Source organism: Phragmites australis, chromosome 14, assembly GCF_958298935.1.
Source record: "Phragmites australis chromosome 14, lpPhrAust1.1, whole genome shotgun sequence".
Classification (NCBI taxonomy): Eukaryota; Viridiplantae; Streptophyta; class Magnoliopsida; order Poales; family Poaceae; genus Phragmites; species Phragmites australis.
The window spans coordinates 30,471,208-30,484,247 of NC_084934.1; the positions used below are offsets into that span (position 1 = coordinate 30,471,208).

The 13,040-nt window shown below is 40.0% G+C and overlaps 1 protein-coding gene across 3 annotated transcripts; it reads left to right on the forward strand.

Moving 5' to 3' along the window:
• Positions 1–2,424: 2,424 nt before the first annotated feature.
• Positions 2,425–12,093, forward strand: LOC133890799 (lon protease homolog, mitochondrial). Of its 3 annotated transcripts, XM_062331356.1 has the most exons (20): positions 2,429–2,835; positions 3,757–3,822; positions 3,936–4,127; positions 4,214–4,279; positions 4,361–4,402; positions 4,886–5,008; positions 5,731–5,829; positions 6,307–6,372; positions 6,452–6,538; positions 6,889–6,928; positions 7,021–7,192; positions 7,271–7,395; positions 7,647–7,777; positions 7,876–7,980; positions 8,176–8,289; positions 8,819–8,986; positions 9,246–9,347; positions 9,835–10,101; positions 10,489–11,007; positions 11,423–12,093. In XM_062331356.1, exons 1-20 carry the CDS (start codon positions 2,539–2,541, stop codon positions 11,609–11,611), a joined length of 2,970 nt encoding a protein of 989 aa, XP_062187340.1. In that variant the 5' UTR covers positions 2,429–2,538; the 3' UTR covers positions 11,612–12,093. The 3 variants fall into 3 exon arrangements, with proteins under 3 accessions (XP_062187342.1, XP_062187341.1, XP_062187340.1); XM_062331357.1 differs by lacking the exon at positions 11,423–12,093 and having other exon boundaries at positions 2,426–2,835; positions 10,406–10,699; XM_062331358.1 differs by lacking the exons at positions 10,489–11,007; positions 11,423–12,093 and having other exon boundaries at positions 2,425–2,835; positions 9,246–9,342; positions 9,835–10,028.
• The last annotated feature ends 947 nt before the right edge of the window (positions 12,094–13,040 follow it).

Genomic DNA, 13,040 nt, shown 5'->3' on the forward strand with positions numbered 1-13,040 from the left:
GAGTCAGTCCATGCTTAAACTAGATTTTTCTTTTTCTTTTTCTTTTTCCATGAATGAAGATTAGCTACGCATTAGATCGCCGACAATGTAGTTTTTGCCATTTCCCACAATAAAATGTTGGCTTGATCTGCTTTGGCAAGATGATATATGTTGTCTTGTGCTGCTTACTCTTGCTGTCCCAGATCATATCCTAGTGCACAGGATGAAGGCTATGATGGTATCAAGATGAATTGGCCATTGATCACGTCATATTCACAAAACCGAAGAAGAAAATGTTATTTGGCAGACATCATCCAAACAAGATCACATGACACAACAGTTGGTAGCTTTTTGTAGATGATACGGACCATATAATTAGCCATCACCTTGCTTTGTCTTGTTACACAACAGTGGCAGTGGCGGACACACAAGCGGTATCATAAAAAGTCCAAGAAAATATGGCTTGAGGAAAACAAAGTCCTGCCATCCACTGGTCATCGCCTCATTGGTCATAGACGATTGCCAAATAAGCAAGCACAGTGTTTCTTTCCAAGTTTCTTTGAGCTCAACAAATAAGATGCCACTGCAATCAATCAAAGGTTGCACAGTTACTTTAGGCCTTTGCTGGTGAAGGAAGTCAAAAGAGCAGAATAACTTTAAGAACTGTTCACATTTTGCAAAGTTAATTTCATTGAGTGTTTTATGTGGTGTGAAGAGAAGACTTTGCAGACAGACGTCATCAGATAACATAAAATATTTAACAAAGCAAATTCTCTGCCTTTCCTTTTGCAGTTTTGATATGGTTGTCCTTAATATGAGAAACTAATCTTACACAACCTTTGACCACTAAACGTAACGCATCTGTACCAGTAAAAACGGATTGTTTAAAAAAAAAACATCAACAGCGCATGACAAAGTGAGATTCGGAGATGATAATATTCAAAAACGTCGTCAGTAAAATGAAATAGAGACTTAATCATGCTGCTCAAGATTATTCATCAAGTCAGGGTAAAATATTCCTTGGCAAAATAAGATTCAACATTTTATTGTCATTATTACGGTGTGTCTTCTGGTCTTACATTTGCACATTCCTAGCCTAATGGTATACAACAGCCTGTAGATAAGATCACATTAACGTTCAGTTACAGAGATATATATCAATGATTAGCCAGCATCCCAGCACTATAGCCCACTCGAAATTAATGAAGGAAAATTTGATTGAACTGAATATCACCCAAACGAACAGGTAAGGCGACCAAAAAGGTGCCCTTTTCAGCATGCGAGTCAACCTAATCCCCAATCTCTAGCGCATGATCCTAGCCAAGCTACAGTTCTTTCTCAACTAAATCTAGATTCTTTTTGGCAAAAACATGCACATACACACACCTCCGTCGTCTTCATCCAAAGCAGGGCCGGAGAGAGAACCGGCAGCGCACTCCGCCGCGAGGCCGATGCGCTTGGCATGGCCCCGACGAGGCAAGAGGCGAGGAAGATGATGCGGAGATGGAACTGGCACGGGAGAAGCACGCGCGCTGGTCTAATCGCTGAGGCAGCATGGGAGGACTAGAGAGAATGCCCAAGACTGCAAGTCTGCAACTCTAGGGTGTCCAATACTTCAGTGTTCTTGCTTTTTCTTGTGGATATACTGTCACTACCGCTGTCAGTCGGAAAATAAAAACTAAAACCATTTTAACCTTTCTTTTATTGATATTAGATTCGAAATTTTATATCCTAATCTCTTTTATGCAAACAAATCATTAGAAATTATAGCTCTTTTAGACCACTTTCGATCCACTTCTTATACTAAAATGGCATTGTCCTCGCATTTGCAACATCCGTGTCTATGGTCTATCTAGTGCGACTGTTTGAGTTATTGAGGTATGGTGATTGTCTTGAGCTTTGGATTTGCGGATAAGAACCTGGGGTTGGGTTTGATTTTAATTCGGGAACAGCTGATCAAGCATGAGATCAAAAGTTGTTTCTGTTGTCCGTGGGTTATTGTGAAAAGCTATCGTCTCTACTTTTGTTAATAGTAAAACTTGTTACTTACACCTTTTACAGACATATAGTCTAACGAAATTACAATGGATAACCAACAGATTTTTCAAGAATCTATCATATAAAATTTTAGATATAGTAACAAAGTATATTACAATATTTTGATCAATATTATCATATAAGAGTGTGACGATGGATAATATAAAACTAACACACACCCTAGAGTTTCTTATATTTTCGTGAACATATCTTTATCCTTACGAAGAGAATTTATGAGTGTATAAAAAATTATCTATAGATATTTAAAATATCTCATAAATAGAAAAATTTCTACCAGAAGAATGATAAGAAACGATTATTTTTGTATGATAAATTGCAGTAAAATGTTCCTTTTTACGAAGAACAATGCCCATCTAAAAAATAGAGGGTTTAAGAAGGGTTTGGTGGCTCCACCCATTCTTTTCTTCCTCCCAAATCAAACCGGAGAAAGGGAAAAACGAAATCCATAACTCCTCCTGGTCGAAACCCTAGGATCACTCCGCGTAATCTTCCGTATCCCCCATGCTGCGCGCCGCCGCGGCTTCCACCGCCTTTTTCCCGGCGCGGTTCGCCGCCGCGCCGGCCGCGGCGGCGGCGGAGCTGAGGCCCCCGCTGCTCAGGTTTCTGGGGGCGCTGAGAGGCGGCCGCGGCTCGATGATGTTGGGGAGGAGGGCCCGGTTCTGCTCCAACTCCTCCGCGAGCGACTCCGAGGCAGCGGCGGCGGAGGCCGAGGATGCCGTCGCTTCGGAGGGGGATGCGGACGGCAAGGCGTCCTCCGCCATCGTGCCCACCAACCCCCGCCCCGAAGATTGCTTAACGGTGCGCGCTCTATTCATTTGGATCAGAATCGCTTGTTTAGCTGCTTGCAATAGCCATTCGATCGGATTGTGCGATAAGTAATAGCAGATTTTGTAATTTGGTTTGAGCTCCGGATTAGCTCAGACGGAAATGAACTGGTAACTCAGTAGTGTGCTGGTGGCTCATTGGATTCATTAAAGTCCATGGCTCAATTTGAGCATGGAAGAACTTTGGAGTATAAGTCTGTGCTAAATTTACAAAACAACATGTTTATAAAGGGCGCTGGGAGAAATGCCAGAGTTGCTTTTGTCTAAATTGAATAGGCTTTGTTGTGTATATGTTCTGGTTTGATAGAGCTGGGCAGAGAGCTCATAGTGGAGACACCCACTGCAGAGGGCTCTTATTGAATCTGCCGATGTAACAGAGAGGCTTGGGAAGGAAAGCTTACTAATTAATGAGAATTGAGAAAAATGCCTCCAAAATTGTAAAAACATACATCTAGTGAGAAATCCGAATAGCCAAAATGACTTGTATTTAGTGAGGACGCAAGTGTTTATTATGGGACTGATGTGATTGATTTGTTATAGTTGTACATTTTAACTTCAATATTTAAGTAGCTAGAGCAAAGTGAGTTCATACAATTATTATATGAAAAATGGGTTTTGTAGGGTCATTCTTAAAGCGTAGAAGGGCCTTGCTCTTTCCCACCAAGGGTTATGCTGTGTTGCTTTCCCCTTTTAGATCTTAATCTCTAGACCATTGTTGTTTTCTCTTTTGAAGTGAATATATATTATCATGACTTCGTCTTAGCTTGATATCAAACTTTAAAGTGGTAGTAGATGAATTTCTTATGTGAACAGTTGATGTGTGTTTATATTTTAATGATATGATTCTGCTAGTCATAACATTCTCTCATTTTGTCATGGTTGCATTTTCAAATAGGTTGTAGCATTGCCTCTTCCACATCGACCACTCTTTCCTGGATTTTACATGCCGATCTATGTAAAGGTATGTTGCTCATCGATCAGCAGTTGGTGAAATCAATTTCACATCTTCCCTAATGTACAATTTCATCATTTCCCTTCAAAATGATGTGTGTTTTCTCTGTGAAAATCCCTCAGGACCAAAAGCTGTTGCAAGCCCTAATAGAAAATCGCAAGAGATCAGCCCCGTATGCTGGTGCCTTTCTTGTGAAGGATGAAGAAGGTACTGATTCTAATATTGTGACCGGTTCAGATTCAGAGAAAAGCATTGATGATCTCAAAGGGAAAGAGCTGCTGAAGCGCCTTCATGAAGTTGGGACGCTTGCTCAGGTAATTTGACAATTTTTGAAATGTTCTCGGCAATGCATCATGTTTGCAACAATGTGCTCTGTAATTAGTTTTTGTTGTTGCTGTAGATTACTAGCATTCAAGGGGATCAGGTAGTGCTACTTGGTCACCGCCGTTTACGGATAACTGAGATGGTGAGATACTTCGGATTGTGTGTCATTCAATGCCTGGGGGTTTAAGTTGGTTTGTTTTCACCAAGATACCAAAAATTGCAGGTTGAAGAGGATCCACTCACAGTTAAAGTTGACCATTTAAAGGTATCTCCACTCACCAATTGAATCTGCAAGCTGTAGTTGTGTTGTTAGAAAGCTGAAGGAAAGCAGCCAAAAAAAAAAAAAAAAATCAGAAGAAAAGTGTCGTGTAATTCTGATTTCTGCTATAGCTGCAGATTACAGCTGCATCTAGATTACAATTACAAGCATATCACACACCAGAATTCAGAATATCTGCATTTTCTGTCTATCAATTACATGATCTGGTTTCCTAAGGGCACTGCTTTTTAAATCTCCTTTGTTTTACATATCTTGTTTTATGTTTGCTGTCGCACCATTGTGTGTTTTTAGTGATGTAAAAGTTATCTTTCTTGTTATATATTGTTTATTTTAGGTGGCATAATGAGATTAATTGCATTTGAGGTAATATATATATTTTTATTTAACCATGATTTCACCATGAACCCAATGTAAGATTTCTATGTTGGAATATGCTTTGTAATTTCTTACATAATTTGCCCTTTGCAGGAAAAGCCCTACAACAAGGAGGATGATGTTATAAAAGCCACTTCATTTGAAGTTATATCAACTTTAAGGGAAGTTCTCAAGACAAGTTCCCTTTGGAAGGATCATGTGCAAACCTACACACAGGTCTGACTTCCCTAACTTTTTTTTCTCTATATGCATCTGATTTTTTTGTCGTTTACTTGAAGGTTGGAATTGTTTCAACATGACAACATCTTTCAAACTTGTGATGCAATCAGTTTTTAATTGTTGTTATACCGTGTAATCGTCCAATATACACACAATGAGCATAATATAACTTTTTGATAAATTGTTCCGTCCTATTTGGTTGCTGAGAATGGATCGTAGACAGGGTACTCAGTACCAGGCTGAGTACTGGTACATGACTAGAGAGGTATACCCTTTGCTGCCTGCCTGTTAACTATACCTACCAGTAATGCCAGACGGTAATGTCACTAAAATAGAGTCTACAACCAGTGTCCATGTAAGACCCTGTTTGGCAGAGCTTCAGCTCCGAGATCCATACAGTGTTTGGAGTTTGTAGAATAAAATAAAGTGGTTTAAATATCTGTTTTCAGTCCAAAATAGGAACAAGATGCCTTAACAAAGACCCTCAATCTGTCCACGGCTCGAGCTCCAAGAATTTTTGGAGCTAGAGATGACCAGCTCTGAAAATTCTTGGAGCTGGAACTCTGCCAAACAAGCTCTAAGTATTGCTGTAGAAATCTCCGATCATACAGCCAATATGTTGTGTTAGTTGCCTTGATGATATGCGTTTTTGTTTTTCTGGATGCCATTGGATTCGGCTCTTAACAACTGAGTGTTTTAACTCTTTTCCCTTGATTCAGCACATGGGTGATTTTAACTACCCAAGGTTGGCAGACTTTGGTGCTGCTATCTCTGGTGCCAACAAGTTGCTTTGCCAGGAGGTGCTTGAAGAATTAGATGTAAGAAGCTTTACTTAAACTCCTCTCTCTTTAACTGTTTCCTCAATGTGTGCTTTGTCACTCAGAGCCATCAGCCTTTCCAAAATTATACTGCAACATAGTTGAGCAGAATTATTAATTTATCATTGTCATAAATTTCAGCAGAAGATTATTGTATTTTGTGTTTTGTTCCCTCATACTCACTTGTCTTCCTTAGATTAAACATCTGCATAAAATTAATACCTATTGGTTCCTGGACTAGAAAATTCTTGTTCCAAACACCAAAGAAACATGAGTACTATCGCGGAAAATTGTTTTTTGAATACAACAGTACCGATTCTTTGCACCAGCAGTCATCTAAAATTTCTTGAAATCATGTTTTATTCTGACTGCATCTAGCTTTCTTGTTCTAAGTTTGTACACACAAAATTTTGCCTTTATTCATCTATCACTGGAATTTGGTTCTGCTTCCATCCATTTTTTATGTTTTTGGAACAGGTATACAAGCGTTTGAAGTTAACTCTTGAGTTGGTAAAGAAGGAGATAGAGATTAGTAAGTTGCAGGTAATTCATTATCTTACCATCCAGTCTTAGCTACCATGTTTTGTCCAACCCTCTTGTATTTAATATACTTCTGTTTCAGCAATCCATAGCAAAAGCAATTGAAGAAAAAATTAGTGGAGATCAGCGACGTTATTTATTGAACGAGCAACTTAAGGCGATCAAGAAGGTACTTTATTATTTGCTGCTTCTCCTATGAGGCTGCCTATGTTCCTTACATTGTGATAGTCGAATTATTACTGTTGTAGAATCTGCCATGAAAGGTTCATGGCATTGTTTTTATTGAAAAGCCTGATGGCCAATGATCTGTACCCATGTTAGATCTGCATGTCGACCAATGCTAACATCTGGTTTCTGCTTCTTGAACCACATGTGCATACAAAATATGAAATTTAATCATCTGGTTTCTGCTTCTTGAACCACATGTGCATACAAAATATGAAATTTAATCATTGTTTCTTTTAGGTTGATCTGATTGTTTTGTTCATCATAATTACTCTGCATATGTCATGTATGCAGGAGCTGGGTTTGGAGACTGATGACAAAACAGCATTGTCTGGTTTGTTCTTGAGCTATAATACTTTTAATTAGCTTTGGATATGTTTTATCACCCGTATTACACAGAATTGACTTATTGTTTATGTGTTGCAGCAAAATTTAGGGAACGGATTGAGTCAAAGAAGGACAAGTGTCCTCCTCATGTTTTACAAGTCATTGAAGAAGAGCTTACCAAGCTTCAACTGTTAGAAGCCAGTTCTAGTGAGTTCAATGTAACTCGCAATTATTTGGACTGGCTGACAGTGTTGCCGTGGGGAAATTATAGGTTTGTATTTATCTGCCTTTCTTTGAGAGAAATCAATCATATCTATGTGCCTTATTAGTGTCTACCCTTCTACTGCAGTGATGAAAACTTTGATGTCCACCATGCTCAACAAATCCTTGATGAAGACCATTATGGTTTGAGTGATGTTAAAGAAAGAATATTGGAATTCATAGCAGTTGGGAAGTTAAGAGGCACTTCACAAGGTTTGATTAATCATCACCATTTCCTGATTTATCGATTGTATTGAGCTTGTGGAGAAGTTCAGTGTTGTTCTGTTTGCATTAATGCATACTCAACTGTTTCATATACATGAAAAAAATGACATCGAGTATTCACAATTCCATTTCTCTTAGTATAGCTCACAACGCTCACTAAATTTGATTGCTTAATTGGTTCCTCACTGCACATCCATGGTTATTCTACCAATGACTTCATTCTTTGTCATTTACAACAGGCAAGATCATATGTCTTTCTGGGCCGCCAGGAGTTGGTAAAACCAGTATTGGTCGCTCAATTGCACGTGCACTGAACCGCAAGTTCTACAGATTTTCCGTCGGAGGTTTGGCTGATGTGGCCGAAATCAAGGTACTAAACAAATATTCATAACATGTCTTTTTCAGATGCAATGGTTCATGTCTTCCACAGATGCGGAGTTTGTATAAATAACATTTCAATAATCTCAGGGGCATCGGCGCACGTATGTTGGTGCAATGCCAGGGAAGATGGTGCAATGTCTTAAATCTGTTGGGACAGCAAATCCTCTAGTATTGATAGATGAGATTGACAAGGTAACAACTGGCTATGGTCTGGTGGGTCTTAAACTTTTAATTCATTTGAGATGCGAATGGTGACCTGCGTTTTGTTTGCATAATGGTCTGTGATGCACTCGGACACCAAATACACTTCCAACAATAATTATTTTGTTGGCCAAAACAAATTCATGTGCATGCTTCTGCTAATTGGTTACCTTTTCTGGCTGGCAGCTTGGGAGGGGGCATTCTGGTGATCCAGCTAGTGCATTGTTGGAACTTCTCGACCCTGAGCAGAATGTTAATTTTCTAGATCACTACCTCGATGTTCCTATTGACCTATCCAAGGTTAGTCCCTTGCCCCCTAGCGAGTTTTGTCTGTTTCTGTATGCATGCGTTTGACTTCACAGTTTAACTTTTTGCCATGTTAAAATGTTTTTTAATGACTGAAGTGATTTTTTCTTTTGAAGTATAGAGAACAATCGTATCAACACATTCATAGTCGTAATCACCATCTCGCAATTTTGCATTCTCTTGGCACATTGATACATCTGGCTGGTATCATTAGTTGTGCACATTTGCTGGTTATTGTGCTATCACATGCAATGGTCATGCTACTGTAAGTTGGATTAATAGGTAGCAATTAAGCAACATTCTTAGTATTTGGGTTCATTTTATCGATGAGATTACATCATAGTATGATGGTCTTTGCTCTTCATTTCCAACTACTTCTGTTGCTGTTGTTTGGAACATGTTTGGCTGTGCCTCACTACTTCTGTCATGCTACTTTCTGTTTCTGATATTCTTGTTCTAATTATTAGCCCATTTACCTTAATTATTGTAAGTCATCCTCTGACACTTTGTTTATGAAATTTAGGTTCTTTTTGTTTGCACAGCAAATGTTATTGAGATGATACCCAATCCATTACTGGATAGGATGGAGGTCATTGCAATAGCTGGTTATATAACTGATGAGAAGATGCATATTGCTCGGGACTATCTAGAGAAGAATACAAGAGAGGCTTGTGGCATTAAACCGGACCAGGTATCGTGGACAGCTTTCTTATAATCTTCCTGTCATTTAATATTATATGCATGAGAAAGGATCATAAAATTAAAGAAAGAAAAGGAAGAAAAAGTGTAGTAAATTTGATGTTTGTATAATATCGGTATGCCTTCACCACCTGACTTATTCAGTAACATAGTTTCGGTAATATGTGAAATGTTCCAATAAGCTTGCTTCTTCTTTGTGATTTCATTTTACTGTTAATTTCAACTTAACTGTCAGTCACGAACATGCACAGGTTGAAGTTACAGATGCTGCTCTTCTTTCCCTTATTGAAAATTACTGCCGAGAAGCAGGAGTGCGGAACCTTCAAAAGCAGATTGAGAAAATTTACCGTAAGGTGCTCATAATAACTTTCGCATAATGATCTGTCGATTATTTTAGCTTGGATAAAAAGAAGGAAAGGTTAACTACTTTCTAAAGAAAGGAGAGCTACAATCTCTTGTTTGGATTACCTGATAGCAATTCTTGTATTTTTGCTACTAGTGCACTTAACATTAGTATTTGCTAGCTATACTAAATTTAGATATTGTGATATCATGTTTTTTTTTTCCGCTGCACTTACATTTTTCTTTTGGTCCTCATTCCTTGGCCACACTGGAATTGTGTAACACAACAATGGAGGAAAACAAATGTATTGCATAGTCCCTCAAAACGAAAAAAAATATATGTATATGTTGCGTAGGTGTTTAAGCAATCTAAATTCGTTTGAATGAAAAGGCTACTGTTAGGTTGAAGAGTCAATGCCTCCATTCATATCCTTCGCTCTTGAATATGATCATAACCCTGTCCTTCCAAATACTTGACTACATTTTTACCTTTTCCAGATAGCTCTACAATTAGTTCGCCAAGGGGTGTCGAATGAGCCTGCCCAGGAAGCTGTCGGTGTCACAGCAAGCGAGGAACCTACTGGTGGTGATAGTACCACAGTGAAAGATGAGAAGTTGAATGATCCTGCTGTAGAAGATGCTTCCTTAGCCAACAATATTACTAACCCTGCCTCTGAGGAAGCTAATGAAGTAGATTTAAGGAAAGAAGCAGTAGTTGGTGATGTGCATCCAACTGAAGCATCCAAAGAAGTCAGTGTATCTGAGGTAGTGTAATGTTCATTTATTTTATTATATTTCTTTTAAACAAACTATTGATGCTTGGTGCTCCCCTGGTAATGTGCAAACCGGATCATATAATTGGTATCTGCGCTTGGCCTAGGGAGCTATTAAATTGGCAGGCGGCTGATTCAATAGACTTGAATTTATTGATGGATAAGTAAAAAATAATTTTGTACTGTACTGTACTGTTGTTCCCCGTGCCCTGGCCACCATCGTTGTTGGCTTTTCGAAACCATGTATGTGATTATTAGCTCACTTAACGAATGTATAAAGATAGTCTATTTCGCAGGACTCAGGAGAGTTGGGAACAATAATGCATTACGAGGTTATGGGTCACCTTGAAAGAAAGTTACTGATTGCTGTATTCTGTAGGGCAACAAGGGCAAAGAGGGAGCAAAAGAAGAGGCAGCAGACAAGGCAATCGAGAAGGTAGTAGTTGGCTCATCAAACCTTGGTGATTTTGTTGGGAAACCTGTGTTCCAGGCTGAGCGTATATATGAGCAGACTCCTGTTGGAGTGGTCATGGGTTTAGCTTGGACTTCTATGGGTGGTTCTACTTTATATGTTGAAACAACCAAAGTGGAGGAAGGGGAAGGGAAAGGTGCACTTCTGCTGACGGGACAGCTTGGAGATGTCATGAAAGAGAGTGCTCAGATTGCGCAAACTGTTGGCAGAGCTATATTACTGAAGAAAGAGCCAGATAATTTATTTTTTGCGAACTCAAAGGTACACTTGCATGTTCCTGCAGGGGCCACCCCTAAGGATGGCCCTAGTGCTGGATGTACCATGATTACATCAATGCTGTCCTTAGCTATGGGAAAGCCTGTCAAGAAGGACCTCGCAATGACTGGTGAAGTAACGCTAACTGGCAGAATCCTCCCAATTGGTGGGGTATGTTTTCTTTCTGTTCCCTACTCAAGCTTGGCTTTACATCTTCCCGTATTATTTATGCAAATGCAACCAATGCCTTCTATATGTGAAACGAGAGAGTCTCATTTACAGAAACATCAACTGATTTCTTTATTGCATCTGCTCCATTGCTCTTGATAGGCTTAGCTTTCAGATGCTAGATGACACCCATATGATTGGTGTGATGTTTACATCTTAAGGTGCTTGGTCAACAAATAACAATTCCAACATTATCCAAATCCCTCATTGTTAACACCCGTGCATTTATATATTGTACTATACTGAAATGATTGCTCATGCCATGATGGTATTGATATGGTTAGGATCTTTCTGTAGGATTTCATGCATGCGAACACTGGACATTCACCCTTATGCATTATGTTTGCCTCTGTAACAGGTCAAAGAGAAGACCATTGCTGCAAGGAGAAGTGCGATCAAGACAATCATATTTCCATCAGCGAATAAAAGAGATTTCGATGAGCTTGCTCCTCATGTGAAGGAGGGCCTCGAAGTTCATTTTGTCGACACATACAGTGAAATATATAATTTAGCTTTCCAGAGTGACGCTGAGACAGAAACAAGCTAGCAACTCATGCTCAAGTGTTGAGATTGTTTGAAGACTTTGGGCAGGCTAAATACCAAAGAAATTCGCAGCCAGACCATTGGTAGCAAGATCAAGAGCTAACTTAATTTTGGCGAGGTTGTTGTAGCGAGATAGCTCAGGTGGTATTACAAATAAGAAAATGAGAGGTTGCAAGTGTAAAGTAATATGCTGCATATGCGCAATCCAGAAGAGCCAGGGATGCACGAGTTGTTGTCATCATTTTTATGATGAGAGTGGAGTTTTGTCATTCTTTGATACGGTAGAACAGTTCAGTAGGCTTCATTGTAAACTATTCGTTGCAATGCTCTTTTTGTTCACATCTATTCTATTGAGGTCATTTTGTTCGGCAAGAGGGAGGAATAGAAGTGTGAGTGGTGGCAGTACCAGTACGACACCGCCTGTGCTTGTATGAATCTATTGTCTCGTGAGCCCTTTTTATCTGGTGTTTGTCTAGTTTGTTGATTTGTTCTTGTACCTTAATAGCTCTTCTCATCTCACTTGTTATCTGAGATGGAATGGTTTCTTGCCCATTAGAAGCTGTAAGGAGAGGCGAGAGAGGATTTTAGTGCTGGCCCGTGGCAGAACTCTCAACTCTGAACCGTGCACCTCGGGTCACAACAAAGCAGAATTTTTTTATTTTTTATTTTCAAAATTAGCAGAAACATGCGTCCGTTTCTTTAAAAAATATAAAAGTAGGCGCTTCTTGTCTGTTGATCGTGTGAGAAATATACATCGCCTGCTGAACGTCGAGATTTGGGGATTTAGACGAGAAATAAATCTCCATATATGAGAGGGCCATCTATATTACCGAGCCCAAGAAATCTCTCTCGGTGGGCAATTTATGGGAGCCGCGCTCTTGGTGGGCCTCGAATGCCCGCTTAGAGGGTGAAAGTTTTAAAAAATATCCTATTTAATCACCGAATATTTTCCATTTAATCAGAGATCAATCACAAATGATCAATGACCGAGTAGTTTCCATCTTTGCCCTTTCCTTCTTTGGCTCCGTTTGGCTCGCAAAAACGTTTCATTTTCTTGCGTGGATCGAACGAATCAGTTCCAAATGGTCCTGGTCGAAACGGTTCATCGATTTTGGCCCGCGCGTGAGAAACGGCCCGAGGCCAGTTTTGCTGGAGAAACGGGACGCAATTTTTCGTACCTCCCCCATCTGCCCTTCGCCAGATTCGCCTCCCCGAACCACCCTGCCCGCCGCCTCTATCGCCGGGGTTGGGGAAGACAAGCTGCACAGGCGAGTTCGTGGAGAGAGGAGTTTGCGGATCTGGACGAGACAACGGGCTGAAAGAGGAGCTCGGCTCCCTTGGCGGGAGGAGAGAAATGGCGAGGGGAGAGAGCAGTGGCGGAGCGTGAACTGATAACAAGGGGGGGGGGGGGGGGGGGCAAAAAGGCCATTGCT

Bases quoted from the DNA above. Each gene is read 5' to 3' on its own strand.
- LOC133890799 (XM_062331356.1), top strand. From the start codon at position 2,539: ATGCTGCGCGCCGCCGCGGCTTCCACCGCCTTTTTCCCGGCGCGGTTC. The intron at 7,778-7,875 runs GTACTAAACAAA...CAATAATCTCAG, and splicing joins CTGATGTGGCCGAAATCAAG to GGGCATCGGCGCACGTATGT. The intron at 11,008-11,422 runs GTATGTTTTCTT...CCTCTGTAACAG, and splicing joins GAATCCTCCCAATTGGTGGG to GTCAAAGAGAAGACCATTGC.